Here is a 23,262-nt window from a genome sequence, read left to right as displayed (position 1 = left end):
GGTTTCTTCACACGCACGGGTCTGAACCTCCCATCATGGCATGGGAATGCTTGCAGGAAGGGTCATGTCAGTGCAGGCTAAGCACATTCCATGTTGTTTCTCATTCGTTCGTTCGTTCGTTCGTTCGTTCAACAGATACCTATCAAGTGCCAAGTACGTGCCCAACGCTGTCCTAGCTGCGGACGGTAGAGCAGCACACAAAATCTCTGCCGTCAGGGTGAGAAGTTTATCTGCTTCTACAAGGTACGCGTATTTGTCGGTGTACCTCTACACCTGTGTGCCTGTATGTATATGTCTGTATCTGTGTATCTCTGTCTATACTCTATGCCATGTGACGACCATGGGTGTGCATAATGACTTGAGAGCTGGGAGAGAGAGAAAGCCAGGTCAAGAGGGATGTGAAGCAGGAGTGCCCGGGGTGGGGGCGGGGAGGAACCTTCCCAGCGCCACAAAATGGACCTTAGCTCTGTTTTACGGATGGGAAGTGGCGTTCCCTAGCGGGCGCTTGTAACAAAGAGAGGCCAATACATGCCTGGCACCTCCACGAGGACCCGGATCAGAGAGGTGTCGTCATTGTCCCCGCTGTACAGTTAACAAACCTGAGGGCCCACGCGGGCAACAGACTGCCCGAGTCCCGACTTTGCTTCACATGAGCTGTGTGACCTGAGGCAAATTGCTTAGAAATGTGTGAGTCGCAAATGTAATTTCTAATTTTCTATTAGCCACATTTAAATATAAAATAAAGAAGAACCTGTGAAATTGTTTATTTTGTAACTCAATATATAAAAAATATTGCTTCCATATGTAATCCCTATAAAAACTCAGATATTTTACATATCTTAGGCCAAGTCTTCAACATCCCATGTGTGCGTTACCCTCGGGGCAGGGCACACTCGGGAAGGACTAAGCACACACCCGGCGCTCAGCAGCCACCTGCGAGCGGCGCACTTGACCTGAACGGCGGGGTGGGACGAGTGGCCCAGGCGTGGACGAGGCGAAGGGAAACGGCGTCGCGGGCGGAGGGAGCTGCAAGTGCGGAGCCCAGGAGGCGGTGCCTGCACCGAAGCCCCGCGAGACGCCGGTGCTGGAGCGGGAGAGAAGCCCTCCGGAGGCCTTCCCACCGGACACGCCCGGGCCGCCCTCCGGGAAAGCCCCCCTCCGGACCTCGCGCTCCCCGGACTCGGAAGGAGCGCCTTATGGGACAAGGCAGGTTCGGAGCTCAGCTCTCCGCCGGGCGGGCGGGCGGGCGGCCAAGTCGCCCGCAATACAGACAGCCTGGGCGTCCCTAGCGCCTTGTCTGTCTTCAGGAAACCCCTCTGCCAGCAGCCCCTTCTACTGGCCTCTCCCGCCGCCCGCCCGGCGCGAATCCCCTCACACTCTGTCCTTTCTCTGAGCCTGTACCACCAGCTCGGGTTCAGAGCCGCGGCGCGGGGAGGGTCCGCCCGCCTTAGCCACGCCTCCAGGGGCGGGGCATGCAAATTAGAAATGCCGTTTGCCGCCCAACCTCCCGCAAAGGACGGCGCCACAAGAGACATAAAATTTCTCTTTAAAAATATAGAGGATTAAAACACCGGCACAAGAGTCTACCATCTGGTGAGTGCCATGGTGCTGCCAAGGAAGCAAAGGGAGTGAGACCTGGACTGCCGGTGATCCGGCTCACCGTGAGTGCAATGTGGGCGGGGGGGGAAGGGAGCCGGCGCGGGCGGAGCGGGCGGCATCGCTTCTCGGCCTTTTGGCTAAGATCAAGTGTAGTATCTGTTCTTATCAGTTTAATATCTGATACGTCCTCTATCCGAGGACAATATATTAAATGTATTTTTGAAACTGGGAGTTGGAATAGGAGCTTGCTCCGTCCACTCCACGCATCGACCCGGTATTGCAGTACCTCCGGGAACGGTGCACCCCCTCGGGGGAAAAACCGCCGGTACAAAGACAGAGCTGTTTGGAAGCCTAAGTTTCCACTCTCCTAAGGATCCTGGGAGCGGGTAGCGCCGCTTAGCCACCAAGGAGCTCGTTTCGGGGCTAGCGTCTCAGCGGCCTGCGAGGTACCTGCTTCCGGGGGCTGGCCGGGCTGTGTCTGGGGGGTGCGGTGCGGGGCAGGCAGCATCGCTTCCTGTTGAATGTCAGGAAACCTGTCAGTCAGTAGTCAAACGTCCCAAGGAGGTTAGGCTCCAGTGTCACGCTGCCAACTGCTTTCCACGTGCGTCCGAGTCTCAGGCCAGGGGCGATCACGGCAAGAAAGAGCAAGCTTTCTCTGGGGCATTTCCGTGGCCCGGATCATAATATGCTCCAGGTGCTGGGCCGGTCAGCGGGGTGCCAACCAGTCCCCTCACCCCCCGAGTCGCCCTCCATGCTTTATTTACTACACCTCTGTCTTTGGGCCCACGCTCTGGCCTCAGACTCCAATGCCTGGATTTGCGACGGAAAATGTTCCCCTTTCCGATTAATGTAATCCAGGCGACCCCCTTCTCAGGACGCAACCACCCGGGACCCCAAGTGTTGGACAGAATCCGGCCGGCCGGAAGAGCGCGGACGCGAGCAGAGAGGGCCCGGGCAGGGAGGGGAGGAGGTCGGGATGCGGATGGCCGGGTTTGGGACCACCGCGTGCGGAGGCCGCGGGGGAGGGTGGAGCCCGCCCTGGAGGTCACGGCTCCTGGGGGGAGGGGAGGGGAGGGGAGGGGGCAGGGGCGGGGCATGCAGATTGGAAACGGCTTCTGCGCGGGAGCCAGGGAACAACCAGGGATATGGGACTTCTGGTTGAAAATGGAGAGCACAAACCCATCTGCGGGAGAGTCTGGTGGATCCACCGCACTGTGGGCGACGCAAGGAAATGAGACGAGGCGTGAGGCTCAGGCTTCGCGTGCTCACCCTGCCTTGAAGATGTGTGGCCCGAGGAGGGTGCCGGCGCGGGCGGGGCAGGCGGCATCGCTTCTCGGCCTTTTGGCTAAGATCAAGTGTAGTATCTGTTCTTATCAGTTTAATATCTGATACGTCCTCTATCCGAGGACATTATATTAAATGTATTTTTGAAGCTGGGAGTTGGAATAGGAGCTTGCTCCGTCCACTCCACGCATCGACCCGGTATTGCAGTACCTCCGGGAACGGTGCACCCCCTCGGGGGAAAACAACCTGTTGAATGTCAGTTTTCGTGGCGGCAGCCGGGGAAGCAAGAGCAACCGGGGTGGGACTCCCTCTGGGCCTGAGGAGGCTTTGCTTTCCCTCCGGGGGAGCGGGGGAGCCGGGGGTGCAGGGCACGGAGAAGCCCGTGCGGGCGTCTTGACTGACTAAGGCTGTTGTTCTTCACGCGCAGCCCAGGCCCTGCCGCGGTGGGGCCATGCATGCTCTCTTGCCATATTTTAAGTTGGTACCTTACGTTTATCACAACTAATGAACCAAGACTGATACCTTATTATAAACTAAACGCCATACTTTATTCATAATTAACTTTTCTAATATTGTTCTGTCCTAGGATCCCATCCAAGATAACACATTTATTTATTATTGATTTTTCAGAGAGGGAAAGAGGAAGGAATCAACCGGTTGCCTCCCAGACCTAGAATCAATCAACTAACAAGTGATGATACTCAACCAACTGAGCCACACTGCGGTGTTTCATTGGGAAAGCAGGGAAATGAATTGAATCAGATCTTATGTTTCAGGGGAATGTTCTAGAGCAGAGTAACAAGCATACAAATACGGGCTCTTGGCCTGTTCAAGCCTACACAGCAAGTAACATGACATTTTGTACATTATAAAGATAAAAATGATTATTTGCATTATTTACAACAGCCGGATTATTAAAACACATCAGAATATTACTCAACTATATAAGAAAGGACCAAATCTTGCCATGGGTGACCTTCAAGGGCATTATGGGAAGTGAAATGTGCCAGAGAGACAAATACTGTATATCACTTATAAGTGGAATCTAAAAGCAAACCTACTGATGGATGTAGAGAACAGATCGGTGGTTGTCAGAGGAGGGGGGCAGGGCGGATGTGAGAGATGGCAGAAGGAGGTCAAAATTAAAAGGGGGGGGGATCAAACATGGAATACCAAAAGAAATAAAGCACATTGAAAATTATACAATATTTAAAATGGAATAATTAGCCCTAACCGGTTTGGCTCAGTGGATAGAGTGTCGGCTTGGGGACTGAAAGGTGCCAGGTTTGATTCCGGCCAAGGGCATGGCATGTACCTTGGTAGTGGAGGTGTGCAGGAGGCAGCTGATCGATGTTTCTAAAGCTCTATCCCTCTCCCTTCCTCTGTAAAAAATCAAGAAAGTATAAAAAAAAAAAAAGGAATAATTAAAGCAAGTTACACCAAGGGTAAAGATAATACAAGATGCAGTGAGTATTCAGAAACTAGAGAAATCTTGAATCACTGAGAGGAGAATCAGGTAAAATATTGGTGGCACTGTCACACGGGAACTGGGCCTTGAATTATAAAGATGCTTCAAGCATGTAGAGTAGGTGAGGAAGGACCATTCAAGGTGTAAGAACCTGCAGGAGCAAACACCTCAGCAGGTTGACAGGAACAATGGGCATGAAGGGGCATGGACTTGAAGACTCGGAAGCTACACTAAGGAGAAGACAAGGAAATCCCATATTCAAGTTAGCTCGAGCTCCTTTTAATAGAGACATTTCAGGAGACTGTGAATAGAGATGTGGCTCTGAAACTGGACAACTGATGGGTCCAGGGCTGCCTGTCACTACTTGAGCCAATTAAGCAGAGACAGGGTTGTATCATGTTTGCAGTATGGGAGAGCAGCAAGTTATCAGGGAAAATGTGCTCTGCACCCCACCCCCATAAAGAAGCCAACTGCTTATATTGGGTAAAAGGATGAAGATTACATGGGGAAGTAGGCAAAAGGAATAAGAATGGGTAAAACGGTTACAGCAAGCATGTCAAACTCGCTGCCTGGAGCCACAGGTGGCCCACAAAGAATACTTTTGCGGCCTAGCCAATATAACCTTTATGTAAGAAACGTTTTAATAAAAATTTTGTAACTTAATCTTTACAATATCCTGTTATACATAACTAGAGGCCTGGTGCACGGACTCGTGCACTGGTGGGGTTCCTCAGCATGGCCTGTGTCCTCTTGCTATCTGGGACCCCTCTGCCTCTGCCCAGACGAGCCTGGGGGACCCCTAGCCCTGGCCTAGGGGTCTCTCAACTGAGCCTAGAACATGCCTCTGCCTAGCACGTCATAGGGACTGGTCAACCAGTTGCTTAGGCATAGATAGTTAGATAGATAGATAGATAGATAGATAGATAGATTATTCATTTATTTCAGAACTTTGTAATCAGCATGACTCCATTGTTTAGGCAGTAAGGTTGCTAGTCTTCCCATGATGATAGGCAGATATGGCTGTAGTGGTCCTAGGGGCCACTAGTGAGGAGGGGGTGGGAGAAACACATGTTCTTGGCTCTCAGCCCTCTTGTGGCTCTCTGGCTCTCACCTGAGTTCCCTCATAGCCCTGTGTCATGAAGACCCCACAGGCAATGGGCTAATATAGACTGCAGTTGGAAACAAACGAGGCTGGCCTGAATTAGACTGTCCCAATATGGACACTGGCTTTGATCTTAGCTCTGCTGAAAGCAAAATGGGACTTCCTTGGCGGAACAAAGGGAAATGGGACCTTGGAAATTCGAGGTTGTAATTACATAGAAATAAACTTTTCTACAATGTCTCATCCTCCCATGGGGGCTTCCAGACATTCTTATTCCAGTGTCACCCCAAGAAATGTAAGGTACCAACTTAAAATATGGCAAGAGAGCATGCATGGCCCCACCGCGGCAGGGCCTGGGCTGCGCGTGAAGAACAACAGCCTTAGTCAGTCAAGACGCCCGCACGGGCTTCTCCGTGCCCTGCACCCCCGGCTCCCCCGCTCCCCCGGAGGGAAAGCAAAGCCTCCTCAGGCCCAGAGGGAGTCCCACCCCGGTTGCTCTTGCTTCCCCGGCTGCCGCCACGAAAACTGACATTCAACAGGTTGTTTTCCCCCGAGGGGGTGCACCGTTCCCGGAGGTACTGCAATACCGGGTCGATGCGTGGAGTGGACGGAGCAAGCTCCTATTCCAACTCCCAGCTTCAAAAATACATTTAATATAATGTCCTCGGATAGAGGACGTATCAGATATTAAACTGATAAGAACAGATACTACACTTGATCTTAGCCAAAAGGCCGAGAAGCGATGCCGCCTGCCCCGCCCGCGCCGGCACCCTCCTCGGGCCACACATCTTCAAGGCAGGGTGAGCACGCGAAGCCTGAGCCTCACGCCTCGTCTCATTTCCTTGCGTCGCCCACAGTGCGGTGGATCCACCAGACTCTCCCGCAGATGGGTTTGTGCTCTCCATTTTCAACCAGAAGTCCCATATCCCTGGTTGTTCCCTGGCTCCCGCGCAGAAGCCGTTTCCAATCTGCATGCCCCGCCCCTGCCCCCTCCCCTCCCCTCCCCTCCCCCCAGGAGCCGTGACCTCCAGGGCGGGCTCCACCCTCCCCCGCGGCCTCCGCACGCGGTGGTCCCAAACCCGGCCATCCGCATCCCGACCTCCTCCCCTCCCTGCCCGGGCCCTCTCTGCTCGCGTCCGCGCTCTTCCGGCCGGCCGGATTCTGTCCAACACTTGGGGTCCCGGGTGGTTGCGTCCTGAGAAGGGGGTCGCCTGGATTACATTAATCGGAAAGGGGAACATTTTCCGTCGCAAATCCAGGCATTGGAGTCTGAGGCCAGAGCGTGGGCCCAAAGACAGAGGTGTAGTAAATAAAGCATGGAGGGCGACTCGGGGGGTGAGGGGACTGGTTGGCACCCCGCTGACCGGCCCAGCACCTGGAGCATATTATGATCCGGGCCACGGAAATGCCCCAGAGAAAGCTTGCTCTTTCTTGCCGTGATCGCCCCTGGCCTGAGACTCGGACGCACGTGGAAAGCAGTTGGCAGCGTGACACTGGAGCCTAACCTCCTTGGGACGTTTGACTACTGACTGACAGGTTTCCTGACATTCAACAGGAAGCGATGCTGCCTGCCCCGCACCGCACCCCCCAGACACAGCCCGGCCAGCCCCCGGAAGCAGGTACCTCGCAGGCCGCTGAGACGCTAGCCCCGAAACGAGCTCCTTGGTGGCTAAGCGGCGCTACCCGCTCCCAGGATCCTTAGGAGAGTGGAAACTTAGGCTTCCAAACAGCTCTGTCTTTGTACCGGCGGTTTTTCCCCCGAGGGGGTGCACCGTTCCCGGAGGTACTGCAATACCGGGTCGATGCGTGGAGTGGACGGAGCAAGCTCCTATTCCAACTCCCAGTTTCAAAAATACATTTAATATATTGTCCTCGGATAGAGGACGTATCAGATATTAAACTGATAAGAACAGATACTACACTTGATCTTAGCCAAAAGGCCGAGAAGCGATGCCGCCCGCTCCGCCCGCGCCGGCTCCCTTCCCCCCCCGCCCACATTGCACTCACGGTGAGCCGGATCACCGGCAGTCCAGGTCTCACTCCCTTTGCTTCCTTGGCAGCACCATGGCACTCACCAGATGGTAGACTCTTGTGCCGGTGTTTTAATCCTCTATATTTTTAAAGAGAAATTTTATGTCTCTTGTGGCGCCGTCCTTTGCGGGAGGTTGGGCGGCAAACGGCATTTCTAATTTGCATGCCCCGCCCCTGGAGGCGTGGCTAAGGCGGGCGGACCCTCCCCGCGCCGCGGCTCTGAACCCGAGCTGGTGGTACAGGCTCAGAGAAAGGACAGAGTGTGAGGGGATTCGCGCCGGGCGGGCGGCGGGAGAGGCCAGTAGAAGGGGCTGCTGGCAGAGGGGTTTCCTGAAGACAGACAAGGCGCTAGGGACGCCCAGGCTGTCTGTATTGCGGGCGACTTGGCCGCCCGCCCGCCCGCCCGGCGGAGAGCTGAGCTCCGAACCTGCCTTGTCCCATAAGGCGCTCCTTCCGAGTCCGGGGAGCGCGAGGTCCGGAGGGGGGCTTTCCCGGAGGGCGGCCCGGGCGTGTCCGGTGGGAAGGCCTCCGGAGGGCTTCTCTCCCGCTCCAGCACCGGCGTCTCGCGGGGCTTCGGTGCAGGCACCGCCTCCTGGGCTCCGCACTTGCAGCTCCCTCCGCCCGCGACGCCGTTTCCCTTCGCCTCGTCCACGCCTGGGCCACTCGTCCCACCCCGCCGTTCAGGTCAAGTGCGCCGCTCGCAGGTGGCTGCTGAGCGCCGGGTGTGTGCTTAGTCCTTCCCGAGTGTGCCCTGCCCCGAGGGTAACGCACACATGGGATGTTGAAGACTTGGCCTAAGATATGTAAAATATCTGAGTTTTTATAGGGATTACATATGGAAGCAATATTTTTTATATATTGAGTTACAAAATAAACAATTTCACAGGTTCTTCTTTATTTTATATTTAAATGTGGCTAATAGAAAATTAGAAATTACATTTGCGACTCACACATTTCTAAGCAATTTGCCTCAGGTCACACAGCTCATGTGAAGCAAAGTCGGGACTCGGGCAGTCTGTTGCCCGCGTGGGCCCTCAGGTTTGTTAACTGTACAGCGGGGACAATGACGACACCTCTCTGATCCGGGTCCTCGTGGAGGTGCCAGGCATGTATTGGCCTCTCTTTGTTACAAGCGCCCGCTAGGGAACGCCACTTCCCATCCGTAAAACAGAGCTAAGGTCCATTTTGTGGCGCTGGGAAGGTTCCTCCCCGCCCCCACCCCGGGCACTCCTGCTTCACATCCCTCTTGACCTGGCTTTCTCTCTCTCCCAGCTCTCAAGTCATTATGCACACCCATGGTCGTCACATGGCATAGAGTATAGACAGAGATACACAGATACAGACATATACATACAGGCACACAGGTGTAGAGGTACACCGACAAATACGCGTACCTTGTAGAAGCAGATAAACTTCTCACCCTGACGGCAGAGATTTTGTGTGCTGCTCTACCGTCCGCAGCTAGGACAGCGTTGGGCACGTACTTGGCACTTGATAGGTATCTGTTGAACGAACGAACGAACGAACGAACGAATGAGAAACAACATGGAATGTGCTTAGCCTGCACTGACATGACCCTTCCTGCAAGCATTCCCATGCCATGATGGGAGGTTCAGACCCGTGCGTGTGAAGAAACCATCTTCTGCTCACTCCTTTGGTTTCCCCAAGCATGTGTTCCTGGCCTCCTTGTCCTGGCTGGTATTGTGGCCATTTGGACAGGTGTCCTGGTCCCTCCCCTGGGTTGGGCTTGGCCCTGAGGACGGGAAGTTTGCCTAGCGGGTCTCTCCTGGCCCGCACCTGCGCAGGAGTGCCCCATCAAGTCCCAAGCAATTAAGGACAAGGCAAACAGGGTGCTTCGCAACCCGAACGTTAGGAAAGAGCGCCTCATCTTTCAGGGCGAGGAGAACCCGGGTGAGGTCGGAACAAGACGGCGCCCGCCATGAGGCGGGTGCAGACAGAATGAGAGAGCAGGCAGAGCTCGAGTCTTTCTTTAAGGACCATCGTTATTTCCCCAGAAGGGGGTGCACCGTTCCCGGAGGTACTGCAATACCGGGTCGATGCGTGGAGTGGACGGAGCAAGCTCCTATTCCATCTCCCTGCTCCAAAAATACATTTAATATAATGTCCTCGGATAGAGGACGTATCAGATATTAAACTGATAAGAACAGATACTACACTTGATCTTAGCCAAAAGGCCGAGAAGCGATACCCAATGCCCCGCCCGCGCCGGCACCCTCCTCCTTCCACCCCTATTTCACTCACGGTGATCCCGATCACCATCAAGCGAAGTCTCAACTCCACAGTCTCTTGACAGATATAGAGGACACTTTAGACTCTGTGAAGATTTTTTTTTCAATTCCCTACGTTTTTAAGTGAATTCTTATCTCCGCTTGGCGCGGTGGCCAAAGGGTCTATGCTCATTTGCATGCCCCGCCTTTCCCGTGCGGGTAGGCCGACCCTACCGGCGCCGTTCGGGCTTCCGGACCCTCCTCGGGACGACCTCTGCGCGCAGAAGCGGAAGGTGGGCTGCGGCCGAGCTCCTCCGCGGTACAAGCGCTAGTGAAATGACGCGACCCAGGGGATGTTGGCGGCGGCGGACCAAGCGTTCGCGGGGGAGGGAGCCGGCGGGTCATGGCTGGGAAGACGAGAGGGTCCCCCGGGGCTGGCTCGGTCCAGGTCCAGGCCCAGGACTCGGCCGCCGGCCGAGAAGCGCCCGTCCGGGGTCGCCGGGCAGGGGCCGCAGAGAAACAAGTTGGACCCGGAGGTCCGGCCCCGCGAGGGCTGACTCCCTCCCTGGAAAGAGCTCTACCGGGGCCCCCGCCCTACCCTGTCGGCGGGGCACTTGGCCAAGCGCCTTCAGCTCCCGAGCCCAGCGTCACGCCCGCCTTGGGGACTGAGGGAGCGTCAGCGGAGCTCCCGAGGCCGCCGGGTGTGGGTCCTGTGTCCGCGAGGTCCGGTGCGTTTTCAGTGCCGGGGCTGCGAGCCGGAAACAGCTGGGCCCGTAGGTATCGCGCGGGCCCGGCCGCGGACAATACAATAGGAAGCATCTCGGTCGGGCCGGGCCTCGTGCTAAGTGCTTTCCTCGGTTCGAACCTGCACAGTCTCCCTGCAGGGCCAGTAGTTGAGACCCAGAGGTCGGGCCGCTTGCCCCCAACCGCCGGGCTGGTGAGTGGGAGAGGCATCCATTTCAGACGCCGCCTGTATCATATAAAAATTTTATCTCTCTCTCTCTCTGGATATGTTTATTTTTAGACTCCTTTCAGGGCTTTTCTTTTTTTTTTAATATATATGTTTACTGATTTCAGGGAGGAAAGGAGGTGGAAGCATCAATGATGAGAGAACCGCTGATCGGCTGCCTCCTTCACGTCCCTACTGGGGGGATCAAGCCCGAAACCCGGGCCCCTTCAGTCCGCAGCCCCGCTCTATCCACGGGGCCAAACCAGCTAGGGCCTGGCTTTTCTTTTTTTAAAAAAATCTTCTGCCTTTTAAAAAACCTGTCGATTCAACTGATTCTTTGGGTCACGCCGGCCGGCCACCGGGTGCGTCCCGGGGCGGCGCCGGTGAATGTGACCTGGGCCCGTGGTGGGCGAGGGCGTCCGCGCTCCTCCGTCCCCTTCTGGCTGCCGCTCGGCCACATCCGCCCTCCACGAAGCTGCTGGGGAGCCCGTGCGCGCCCGGAGAAGGCCCGCCTGCCCGGCCCCGGCGGCGACCGCAGGCGCCCCGAAGTGCTCCGCTCCGGGCATCGGAGGGCTGCCGGGTGCCTGGCCAGCTGCGCGGACGGGACGGCCCCTCGCAGCCTGCGCCCGCTGTGCCTGCAGCAGCCCTGCCCTCGCCGTGTCCACCCTGGCCTCGTGGACAGCCCATCGGGGTCTCTTCGTCACAGTAGTTTTCACAGCAGGTTGGGGAGACCTTGTTGGACAGAGATACCGTTCTGTTTTCTCAAACTTCGCTCCCTTCTCTCTCACCCTTCTCTCTCTCCTCCTCATTCTTCTCTCTTTCATTCACTTCCAAAGTCTGCACGTCTACGACTCGCAGCAGAGCTGGGTCAGCGGGGGTGACTGTGCCGTGGGGAGGAGACTCTCCTACAACAGCCAGCAAAGTGAGGGCTGCATGTGCCCGTGTCTAGAAGAGCTCGGCGTGGGACAGCTTGCCGCAGCTTTGCTGCTCACGGCGTCATACTGACCAGCAGCACTGGCGTCACCGAGGAGCATGTTAAAACGCAGGAACATGGGTCTCAGACCTACTGAATCCGAATCTGAATTTTTTTTTTTTTTTTGGCTGCAACCATATGTTTATTCAAAGCTGAACACGCAAGTGCAAATTTAACATAGGCAGATCTGTCAGTGGCCCAAGGTGGCCATGCTAAGATGTTCTGCTTGGCCAAGAAGCACCTGGGCCCCTCAGACCAGTCCTTGGGTCTGAAGAGCCCCTGGCATGGGGTGTGCTCACTGCAGACTCCTCACCTAGAAGCCAGAATATCTGCTAAATAATAAAGCAAAAATCATGGTGGGTCTGGGGATGGGGTAGAGTGTGACCAAGGTGGGCTGGGGGGATGGACTCAAAGACTCCTGGCCTGTAAGGAAGGGTCCCCTACATCTTGGGAGGTGGTCATGGGTCCCATGGGACCCGGACTGGTTTAACCATGGCCAGAAACAGTGGGACACAGTGTCACAGCATCCCTGCTACCAGGGCTAGCCGTCAAGCTGTGGGCAGGGCCCAAGCCAGATCACAGCCTGAGATGGGGCTGAGAGACCCATGTGGCTCAGCCTAGCTGGGCCATGGGACTTTCTGGACCGAGGAGGCCTGAAGTGGCTGAGACATCATTTTAAGGGAGCCCAAGGGGACTAGGACCTCTGGTACTGCTGGTGGAGGGCAAGGGCAGTTTCCATGGGGGAATTTCTAGGGAAGCCTAGTCATTAGAAGCAGCTGAATAAGCAGGGGTGGGGAATGCAGTCATCGCTGTTGTGAGTGGGGAGGCCCCAAGACATCACTGCCACAAGTCACCGGCCGCTGCCCCGTTGTCATTCTCGTGGAACTTGTGCAGGTGATCGGCAAACTTCTTGGCGCAGAAGGTGGTACAGTCCCTCTCCACGCTCTCGCTCCACGCCAGCTTGTAGAGAACCAGGAAGACCAAGCAATGCAGGAACAGTGTGTAGAAGAAGCCAATGGTGCGCGCCATCTTGTTGGAGAGAACCAGCCGCCCCATGCTGAGTGTAGCCTTGTCCCAGGGGCTCAGGCTCTGGTACTTCCGCTGCCGCTCCCGCTTGCTGAAGGAGGAGAAGGGGTCCAGGCGCTCCTCGTACTGGGACGAGTACCGCAGCTCCGTGTCATCGCTGCCACCGCCCCGACCAGAGTAGTTCTGCAGGAACTTGATTTTCTCGAAGAGCTTGATGTTGTCGGCACGCAGGCTGTCCAGCTCGCTCTGCAGGGCTTGGATGGTGTGCTGGGCCATGCGGTGCTCAGCCTCCAGCTCCTGGTTCCGGGTCCGGAAACGCTCCCTCTGGCTGGAGATGATGGACAGCAGTGAGTCTACCTGGCCCTCGGGGAGGGTGCCGCTGGCTGGTGCCGTGGATCCATAGAACAGGGCGGTGGCCTCCTTGATGGGCTCTGGGATCTTCTCCAGGCCGTGCTCGGCTGCACCTTCGGCATCTGGCCGCTGGATGGACTGGATGGTGCTGAGATCCTGCTCCAGGCGGGCAATCAGCTCCCTCTGCTCAGTCACCATGGCCATGGCCTCGGTGACGTGGACCTGCAGCTCTGCACAGCGCCCGCTCAGGTCGCTGTTGGAGATGCGCAGAGAGGCGTTCTCGGACTGCAGCGCGCGGTTCTTCTCCAGCAGCAGCACCTCCAGAGGCTTGGATGCGTCCTGTGTCCCAGCTCCCTCAGACGGTGCAAACTCCATGGACTTCAGAATATTGAGTTCTTTCTTCACCTCTTCATAGTCAGCCTGTCCTTTGAGTTTTTCTTCCAGTTGTTTGAGCGTGCTGTTCTTGGCACTCAGCTGCTGCTCGAGCTGGGAGATCTGGCTGGCGGAGTTCTCCCGCAGCTTGGTGAGGCTAGCCTGCAGTCTCTGCACGTCCTCCACCAGCTGGGCGATTTCCCGCTCTTTGGCGGCCAACTCAACTTCGAGGCTGGAGCGGGTCAGCACCTCTATGGCCTGTTCCATGTCCGGCGCCTTCTGGATCTGCGAGGCCCGCTGGAGAGGGTGGTTGGCTGACGAGAGCTGCTCTCTTAAGGTCTCCGCCTCTCTCTGAGCCACCTCTGCCCTCTGGTTTGCTCTTTCAAGGTCCGTCATGATCATTTCAATTTCATCGGCCTTGGCAGTAATTTCTTCATCATATTTGGTTTTCAGGTCAAATAATTCTGTTCGAGTTTTTTCCAGGGCTGTTTGCAGAGTCTGAACTTTATGTTCTGCTTCTTCCAGCTTTGAGGTGGTGGACATCTGTGTCTCTTGCAGCTTTCTCTCCTTTTCTGCAAAATCATTTTGTAACTTTTGTTCCTTTTCGAGAGCTATAGTCTCAGCTTGGTTCTTCAGAGTCTGTTCATATTCTCGGATTTTCTCTTTAAGTGCTTTTATCGTAACCTCTTGATTTTTCACTTCAGCAAATTCCTTGTTGTATTCCTCGAGTGTTTCCCTAAGTTTCTGGTTCTCTGTTTCAATGTCGTGCAGGCGCTGCACTCTGAGCTGGAGCTGCTGGCCGAGATCCAGGGCTGGTACAGGATCTGGAACATCAATCAGTCTTTTGTAGATATTCAAGAAGGCTGCCTCAGCTTCTTTGCTTCTTTTACTCAGTGCATCGATCTCCCCTTGGAAGCTCTTCAGCAGTGGCGCTACCTGCTTGCGTAAATCCTCTGGAGTGTTCTTCTTGAACTCTCGGCTCTGCTCAATGAGCCGCTTTCTAGACTGCTCGCTTTCATCTTGCCGGTTGGCCAGTACCGTTGCGGTGGCATCGAGTTCCCTCTGCAGCTGCTGTAAATCAACGCGCTTCCAATATTGAAACATCGATCCCACATTGGCCGCCATCTTGAGACATATTGAGACGGAGTGAGAGGCTGATAGAGAGGGGGCTGGAGTTCCGGAGCCGCCGGGAGGCAGCCGGCGGGCGGCGCCAAAACCCGGCCTGGAGCCGCCGCCGCCTCCACCGAGGACGCGGACTCCTCCTCTCGGCGCCGCCGCAGCCATGGCGAGCCCGAGCCGGAGCCGGAGCCGGAGTCGGAGCCCGAGGGCGCGTGCGGTCCCTCCCGAATCTGATTGTTGACAAAACTCCCCTGGAAGGCACATGCACGTTAAAGTTTGAGAAGCCTTCTGCTACAGGACTTGATGGCTGAAGGAGAGAGGCTGAGGGAGAAGCAGCGAATATGTTTTTCAGGATCTCAGCCTCCACCTCCAACAGATGAAATCCAATTCCTCACCACTCTTTTCTCGCCCTTGCCTTCTAAGTCCCTGCAGAGTCTGCAGAGCAGTTTCTAGAATCTTCTGGTGGTGAGAGAGGATAGGAAGGCATCCATACACCTGAGCTACATTTTTGTGTGTTTTTTTCTTTTCTTTTTGGGTGTGACTAGGAGACTCCAAAACGAGTTAGACTTAACCAGGAACTGGGCTTCAAAACCTCCTTTCCATTATTGAGTGCCCACTGGTGTGCCATTTTCTTTCAACACCAGTGTTGTAGCTGGGTGCGGGCTCCATCCCCTAAAGGGGGCGTGCAGGAGGCAGCGAATCAATGATTCCCTCTCATCATTGATGTTACTATCTCTCCCTCTCCCTTCTTCTCTGAAATCAATAAAAATACATTACAAAAAAAAATCCCAACGGGGGCGCTGTGCCATCCTCTCAGCCAAGACTCGATTCCCTTTCTGTGGCAGCAGGGCCAGCAGGGGGCAGCAGGGAACAGCAAAGGCAGCCACCACCCCTCAGAGTGTCTGGGCCTCCCAGCAGCTCAGTCATCTTACCCTGTGCTTACCTGGCCTACAAGGAAACCCAGGTTCTCACATGGAAAGTTCAAGGTCATCCAGGTGTTGGACAGACAGAGGCTTAGAACCCAGGGACCCTGTGGAGAGCCACTGGATGGTGCCCGATTTCATCCAAGATGCACATCTTTTTTTTTATATCTTCATATCTCAGAAACCAGGATGCATTTTACAAGAAAGCAATACTGCTGTTTACATGGCAGTGCGTCTTTTTTAGTTTTTCTTCCTTTCTTGCTTAGAGATACAAAAAATAATGGTGTCTCTCACAATACCTTAAATTTGTGGAATTCTATAATGATAAAAGCCTCAGTTTATTAAACCCTGTGCGTGGCATGCATTATTTCCTTTAATCATTACAATATCTCCAGGATGGAGGTATTATTACCCTTACTTAACAGGCGAGGAAACTGATCAGAGAGAGATGGGAACTAGACCACATTTGCATACCTCATAAATGATGCAGCTAGTATTTCACGGGACTTACCTTGCCCAGTTGCTTTTAACTACTTTGTTACTTCCACAACAAAGATCCTGGGTCTCGGATAATAACAGGTTTGCTTTACAAATGCAAGTGTCTGCAATTAGGTGACAGCATGGGAAGTTCCCCAAGGGCCAGTATCAGTTAACATCAGACTGGAAGGGGTGCAATGGGATGTGGAGTAGAATCCTGGGACTGGAGGGAAGTCTGAGGTCAGGGGTGGGGGTGGGAGAGACTGCGCAGGGGAGAAAGGGAGAGAAGAAGGGGGGCACAATATTGGCAGATTCCCCTGGAAAACCCCTCCTCTGACCTGAGGTCTGGCTCAGAGGGTTGGGAACATTTCCCTAAATTCAGCCCAGCCCACCTCCCCCACCCTGAGCATCTCTCAATCCCATCCCTGTTCTTTCTAGGGTAGGAGGAGAACAAGAGGGAAATCGAGAGAGGAAGAGATGTAAACAAGAACCCACTTCCTCCTTTTCACTTCTGATTATTGGGAAGTTGGGTGCCTTTCTCTTCCTCTTATTATCATTTTCCACCTAAATGTTATTAGAATTCGTTTGTAGGAAGGAAAATGTCCAGTGAGAAGCCTCAGTATCATCTCCTGCTTCTGGAAACCCTTGTCATCTATTGTTGCAGATGACACCCCTGGGTGATAAGGAGGAGGAGAAGGAACTAGCAAAGGAGGAAAGAGATCCAGCAAGGCTCAGTGCCCCACTGTCCCCGCTGTAGAGCTACCAGCTGGACATAGCCCGGTGTCCACTGTGAGGGCAGCCACTTTCCATGGATTCCATGAGCTCCCCCAACGACCTTCACAGGAAAGGCTCAGAGACATTGACTGACCTGCCTAAGTCCCCCAGCTAGGAAGTGACACAACTAGCATGGAACCTGAATCAGAGTCTTTGCTTGACTTCAAAGCCCAAGCTGACCCACTACACCCGGTACCTGAATTGACAGGCTCTCCAGACACCTGTTCTCCGGTGCAAGAGCTGCTCCCTGTACCCTCCCTCTACCACGACAGTGTTTGAGGCTGGGGCTGGGTACGAAGTCCCTTTTTTAACCTATACCCTTACCCTGCCCTTAGCCCTGAAGGTAGACTCGGGCTCTGCTGCTTCCAGAAAGATTTATGTCTGAGAGTAAAGGCATGTATGTTTAGGAGGCAGGTCAATAGTCTACCCAGACCCTGCCCCCAGAAGCTTCCTGGGCAGTAGGAAATAATCCCCTCCCCTGGCCACTCCACCACCAGGGACACAAGTCAGGTAGGGGAATAAATAGTACCAACCTGCAGCCCAGCAACCTCATACTTCCTCTTACACATTTTTCATCCATTCATCGACTCGGTCCTGATACCAATCCTCTGAAGAAGGTCATACCCTTCTGGTTCTACAGGTAAGGAAACAAGCCCAGAGAGGTTAGGTGGGGTCTGCAGGGTCAGAGGAAGAGCTAGACTCTAGGCTTGTGCCCAGCATTCTGTATCCCAGCACTGGGGCACTCTCCAATCAGCCACCTGGCACTCCACGGGGCCCAGGCCCAGGAGAGTTCCCTGGATTTCGTATTTTCTTTCCCCTGACTCAGCACAGGGGGAGGAGGTGGAGGACTGAGGGAAAGGTAACTCCAGAGGCCTTTGGGGGACGAGGGCCAGCAGAGGCCTGATGAAGATGCTGGAGTCCTAGGAAGGATGGGAGAAAACAAACAAACAAAAAACAGAGAGAAAAGCCAGCTGACTTCAGAATTGTCCCTGGAGCCTGTTTAGACTCAGAGCTAATGGGGTAAGGTGTCTTCTACCTGTTCAGGGCCCTGGAAAGAAAGGCACATTATAGATGTTCCCTAGGAGGCTTGGGAAGAACACCTCCCTCCTCCCCAAGGAAGGAGGTCCTGCCCAGTTGTCATGGTAGTGGCCACATTATGAGGTGGTTCTAGTGACAGGCCGTGAGGTTGGGGTGAGAGGGGACAGAGGTGGGTGGGCAGTGGGGACAGTGGCAGCCGCATCCCCTGCCGGGGGCATTCTGGCACCGCCACCATCATGGGCAGTGCTTACCACTGGGAGGCCCGGCGCAGACAGGCGGCTTTGGAAAAGAGTAGGGGGCTGAGGCAGCAACAGCAAGAGAAGGTGCATGAGAGGGTCAGGTTCATCAGGGTCCTTCCAGGGTTAGGACAGCAATGGGGAGGGAAGACAGACCCCTAGGAAGCTGTCATCATCCTGTGAATGTTGTTTTGCTGGGGATAGGAGGAAAGCAAGGTCCTTCGGTGTTCTCTTGGATAAACGTGTGTGTGTGTGTATGTGTGTGTGTGTGTGTGGTGTGTGCGCATTGGTGTAACTCAGCTTTGCTGAGGCCTAGCGGGGAACTGAGGGAACTGGTGCCTGGGAGGTTTTAAAGCTGTGTTGTCCAATAGGATAGCCACCAGTCTGTGTACTGTCGAGCCCTTGAAATGTGGCCAGTGAGGCTGAGGAACTGATTTTAAAATTTTATACACATTGAATTCATTTAAATATCGAATTTTAAACACATACTCAGTTTACATATTGGAAAACTTTCTGTTTGGGATAACTTGGATATGTGAGTCTACTTTTTCAACTGGAAATTTGATGAAATCTAAATAGAAGTTAATTCTTTTTGCTAAATGTCCTGTCCCAAATAAGATGTGCTAGTAAGTGTAAAATGCATGCTGGGTTTTAAAGACTTAGTACAAAAACAAAGAATAAAAATCTTAAATAATAAAAGGCTAATATGCAAATCAACCAAACGGTGGAATGACTGGTCGCTATGATGCGCACTGACCACCAGGGGCCAGCCACTCAACGCAGAAGCCAGGTTTGTTGGCGAGCACAGCTGCCGTGGCAGCACTAAGAATATCCGGTGAGCCGGCCTAAGCCTCGGTCGGACATCCCCCTAGGGCTCCCAGACTGCGAGAGGCCGCCTCCCTCCCCCCATTCACGAATCTCGTGCACTGGACCGCTAGTTATGTAATATTATCATATTGATTACATGTTTGTATGTAAATAAAATATATTATTAAAATTAGTTTTACCTGTTTTTTCCCTACTCTTTTTATTTTTTTCCTTAATCTTCACCTGAGGATGTATATATATATTTTTTAATATATTTTATTGATTTTTTACAGAGAGGAAGGGAGAGGGACAGAGAGTTAGAAACATTGATGAGAGAGAAACATTGATCAGCTGCTTCCTGCACACTCCCCACTGGGGATGTGCCCGCAGCCAAGGTACATGCCCTTGACCGGAATTGAACCTGGGACCCTTGAGTCCGCAGGCCAATGCTCTATCCACTGAGCCAAACTAGTCAGGGCCTGAGGATATTTTTTCAATTGCTTTTTCAGGGAGAGTGGAAGAGAGGGAGCCGGGAGGAGAGAGAGGGAGAGAGAAACTGGTTGCCTCCTGCACACACCCCAAGTGCGGGCAGGAAGTGAACCCCCAACCCAGGTATATGCCCTTGACCAAGAATTAAACCCACAACCCTTTGGTGTGCTGATCGACGCTGTAACCACTGAACCACACCAGCAAGGGCTCTTCTTACTCTTTTTTAAAAAATATATTTTATTGATTTCAGGGAGGAAGGGAGAGGGAGAGAGATAGAAATATCAATGATGAGAGAGAATCATTGATTGGCTGCCTCCTGCACGCCTCTTATTGGGGATCAAGCCGGCAACCTGGGCACATGCCCTTGACCAGAATTAAACCTGGCACCCTTAACTTCAGTCCGCAGGCCGATCTATCCACTGAGCCAAACCGGTCAGGGCTCTTCTTACTCTTTATGTGGCTACTAGAAAGTTTAAAATGACACGCGGCACATTTTATATTTCTATTGGACAGCGCTGTTTCAAAGCATTGGCACAAAGCTATTCTTTATCCTCCTGTCCTGCAAACTGTTTTTTAGTGCACAGCTCCCAAGCTAGCAGGTTAGGTGCTCAGAGACTGATGTTTCCTGGGAGGGGCTGCGCCAAGGGCCATGTCACCGAGAAGCAGTGCTTGGTGCCGTGGCGGGTGAAGGAAGTTAGCCCATGCTTTAGCCTCAGGCTCCAACTCCAGGGGACAGAGACCCTCGGGGCACCTCTCCTTCTGGATTTGCTGTCTTGGTCCCTATGGTATCTGGCAGATGGGTGCCCGGGTGGGAGGGAGGAGGCTGTCACTTGCCTGGGGCTTCTTGCCAGGAACTAAAGAAACCCCAAAAGGAGAAATACCAATCTGAGGAGCAAACCCAGTTATCTCAGGAGTCACATCAGGAGCCAGGGCCATCACAGGTACGATCGCCACCACCTACACAGCCACAGCCGCCCCCGCCAAAGCCAGTGGAGCAGCCAGAGCCCCCGCCACCACCGCCGCCGCCACCGCCGCCGCCACCTCCACCACCGCCACCACCGCCACCACCGCCACAGACACAGCCACAGCCACAGCCACAGCCACAGCCACCGCCTCCGCTTCCACTGCCACCACCACCACCACAGACACAGCCACAGCCACCGCCACCGCCACCGCCACCGCCACCGCCACCGCCTCCACCGCCACCACCACAGACACAGCCACAGCAACAGCCTCCATCTCAACCACGGCAACAAAATGCCCAAGACCCTCTTACCCGGCTCAGTTCCAAGCACAAACTCCAGGATTCCCAAAAGCCTGGCCCCCAGCTTGACTCCATGGGGGCCCATCAAACTAAAGGACAACCCAGCTGCTTTAAGGATAAAGTCCAAGGAGGGCAGAAAATCCCTCTAGACCCCGGTAAGTGTGCGGCAGTCTCCCACCCCTGCCCGAGGGCCCAGAACCCACGTTTGTTACCCGCCGTCCCACCATGCGTGACCCGCCCCGGCACCGGGGTTTTTCCTTGGGGACACTCCCTCTGAGTGTGTTTGTGCCAACCTGGCACTGCCAGGGCGGCTTCCAACTTCTGCAGAGGCTGGCCAAGAAGTTGTCAGCCCTTCCTCCAGGGGAGGGGGACAGAGGCGGGTGAGGGTGGTCAGAGGGTGGGGCGTGAGTTGCAGGCTTAGCCACAGATAATACAGAGCCCTGTGAGGCCTGGGACAGGGAGTCACCATTCCTAGTTGAGAAATTCCGGGTGGACTCAGTCTGTGCCCAGCCCCAGGTAGGGGCTGCCACCTGTCCCCGGTCACACAGTGAAGAGTCCGTCTCTGCCATGTTCTAGCCTCAGAAACTGTCAGATGAGTAACATGTGCTTCGTTTCATCATCAGGTTTCAGGAAACCAGACCAGCCCTACCTCACTACACACACCTCGAAGCCACGCTTCACGGTGAGACAGGACGTGTAAGGCAGGCAGGGTGTCTGAGTGTGCGCTTGTGGGCATGTGAGGTGGAGTCTGGAGCGCTTTCCTGGCAGGGGTGGGGGAGGGGCTGCAATTATTTCACTTCTAGATGGTCCATTCCCCCATTCCCCACCCCCTAAAAATGTCTAAATAGTGGCTGTTGTTCAGCACTAAGCATAAGTGGAGGGGTTGACAATCTATTTGGAGAGAGAAGACCGGTTGCCAGAGAAGCAAAATAAGGGAGCTGTTTTTTGTTTTTTTAAAAAAATGTATTCTTATTGATTGCAGAGAGGAAAGGAGAGGGAGAGATAGAAACATCAATTATGAGATAATTATTGATTGGCTGCCTCCTGCATGCCCCCCCACTGGGCATGTGCCCAGACCGGGAATCACACCAGTGACCTCCTGGTTTATAGGTTGGTGCTCAACCACTGAGCAATGCAGGCCAGGCAAGGGGGACTGTTTAAGCGCTGGCTGGGGTAGAGGCAGCTGGAGGAGGAGGAAGCCAAGACCTGCAGTAACGCTGTTGGTCTCAGGATCACCACGCCCTGCTAGTATGACTTATCCTCCAAGCCTTGGTTGCCCCTCCATAAATTAATGATAATACCAGCTCCTGCACAGAGGGTTCATGAGGACTGCATGTGGCAGTGACAAGAGAAGGCACCAGAAGCGCTTAGCTTAGAGACGGGCTCATTCCTAGTCCTTTTAGGATGAGGACTGGGCTGTTACATTTCACTCTGATTCCTTCGGCCTCAAAAGGGCTTAATGCTCTGAAACTAAGAAGCTCAGAAACTGCTAATTTACATGTTTTGTCTCCTGTTCCTCCTTCATTTCAGTCAATGGATTACATACAGCAGTGGTGATCCCCTGACAGACCCCAAGGCCCAGCTGGCCATCAGTAAACAACAGATGAGCAACTCTACCTTCTCACCACCCAGCAATGTCTGCACTCCAAAGGCCATGCCCTTCTGGTCCATTCCAGAACAGGAGGCTAGCCCAGAATAAAATGACGTTTCCTGCAGACTTGAAACTGGTCAGCTCTGTGAGACTGAGGGGAAAGAGGCAGGAAGACCCAGGAGGTGGGGAACACCCATGAGGGGATGGAGAGGGTGAGAGAAGAAAGTGGAAAGCAATTGCATGCTTCTCTAGGCAAAGCCAGTGGGAGAACTGGCCTTATACTCCCAAGTCTCCAACTCCAGCCTTTTCTTTAAGGGGAAAAAAAAAAAGTTTTTTTGTGTGTTTTTTTCAGAGAGAGGAAGAGAGAAACATCAGTGAGAACCATTGATAGACTGATTCCTGTACGCCCCCTACTGGGGATTGAGCAGGCAACCTGGGCATGTGCTCTGACCGAGAATCAAACCGTGACCTCCTGGTTCACAGGTCAACGCTCAACCACGGAGCCACACTGGCCGGGCTGGCCCTTTTCTTTAGCAATGATAGTTCTGTTGGGGCTTCAGGTTTATGACTCTCACAGGAGCCATCACCCCTTCCTCTTAGCTGCTGCTTACTGAGATACAGCTGGGGAAGGAGGGACTGCCGCCCACCAAGCAGGCCTGGGGCAGCAGTAGGAAGAGGTGGCAGACAGGGAAGGACCGCCCCAGCCCAGTGTAATTCCTGGCCCACAGTGGGCACCAGCTGTTGAATGGTTGATGAGAAGCAGGAATAGAGAGACAGAGCTCAGAGTGAAGAAGAGCTATAGCCTCAGGTACAGGACACCGGGCCCTGGAAGGGGAGGGGGATTAGCCTCTTCCTTCCTGGGTGTCAGCCTCTCCAAGGAGCAGAGACAGTCAAGAGGCCCCAAAGGCCCAGGAGTCCCCCTGACCACTTCCTAACGCTGACACCAGGGTCCTCCAGCCCGGCCCCCTTCCCCCTGGGACCAGTGAGGGGGATGCCTGGGTCTTGTTGTGGCCCACACAGCATCGCCTTTGGTCAGACTGACGGAGCCCCTCAGTGCAGTGTTTCTTGAGGGGAGCAGCTTGGGGGGGTTTTAGGGGGGACACAGAATAGGACTAAAGTTGGAAGGGGCCTTAGAGATACACAGTGAGAAAGGGAGCGAGC

At 54.3% G+C, this 23,262-nt stretch overlaps 1 protein-coding gene, 1 long non-coding RNA gene and 5 other non-coding genes across 7 annotated transcripts; 3 read left to right on the top strand and 4 right to left on the bottom strand.

Annotated features, from left to right (window-relative positions):
- Positions 1-1,716: 1,716 nt before the first annotated feature.
- On the top strand, positions 1,717-1,907 carry LOC138995274 (U2 spliceosomal RNA). The gene has a single exon (XR_011468591.1). It is a non-coding gene; the product is annotated as a U2 spliceosomal RNA (small nuclear RNA).
- Positions 1,908-2,924: 1,017 nt separating this feature from the next.
- On the top strand, positions 2,925-3,115 carry LOC138995276 (U2 spliceosomal RNA). The gene has a single exon (XR_011468593.1). It is a non-coding gene; the product is annotated as a U2 spliceosomal RNA (small nuclear RNA).
- Positions 3,116-6,006: 2,891 nt separating this feature from the next.
- On the bottom strand, positions 6,007-6,197 carry LOC138995275 (U2 spliceosomal RNA). Its single transcript, XR_011468592.1, has one exon. It is a non-coding gene; the product is annotated as a U2 spliceosomal RNA (small nuclear RNA).
- A 1,017-nt stretch (positions 6,198-7,214) lies between these two features.
- Positions 7,215-7,405, bottom strand: LOC138995273 (U2 spliceosomal RNA). Its single transcript, XR_011468590.1, has one exon. It is a non-coding gene; the product is annotated as a U2 spliceosomal RNA (small nuclear RNA).
- A 2,095-nt stretch (positions 7,406-9,500) lies between these two features.
- LOC138995277 (U2 spliceosomal RNA) lies at positions 9,501-9,691 on the bottom strand. Its single transcript, XR_011468594.1, has one exon. It is a non-coding gene; the product is annotated as a U2 spliceosomal RNA (small nuclear RNA).
- Positions 9,692-9,920: 229 nt separating this feature from the next.
- Positions 9,921-22,081, top strand: LOC138994054 (uncharacterized). Its single transcript, XR_011468377.1, has 3 exons — positions 9,921-10,031; positions 21,134-21,192; positions 22,041-22,081. It is a non-coding gene; the product is annotated as an uncharacterized lncRNA (long non-coding RNA).
- Positions 11,720-14,576, bottom strand: LOC138994053 (protein CASP-like). Its single transcript, XM_070393654.1, has one exon. It carries the CDS (start codon positions 14,506-14,508, stop codon positions 12,472-12,474), a length of 2,037 nt encoding a protein of 678 aa, XP_070249755.1. The 5' UTR covers positions 14,509-14,576; the 3' UTR covers positions 11,720-12,471.
- Positions 22,082-23,262: the final 1,181 nt, after the last annotated feature.

This window comes from Myotis yumanensis, unplaced genomic scaffold, assembly GCF_028538775.1.
Source record: "Myotis yumanensis isolate MYYU_CA2020_CCGP unplaced genomic scaffold, mMyoYum1.0.hap1 SCAF_16, whole genome shotgun sequence".
NCBI lineage: Eukaryota > Metazoa > Chordata > Mammalia > Chiroptera > Vespertilionidae > Myotis > Myotis yumanensis.
The sequence above is the reverse complement of the archived record's forward strand: the minus strand, read 5'-3'. Positions and strand labels throughout refer to the sequence as shown.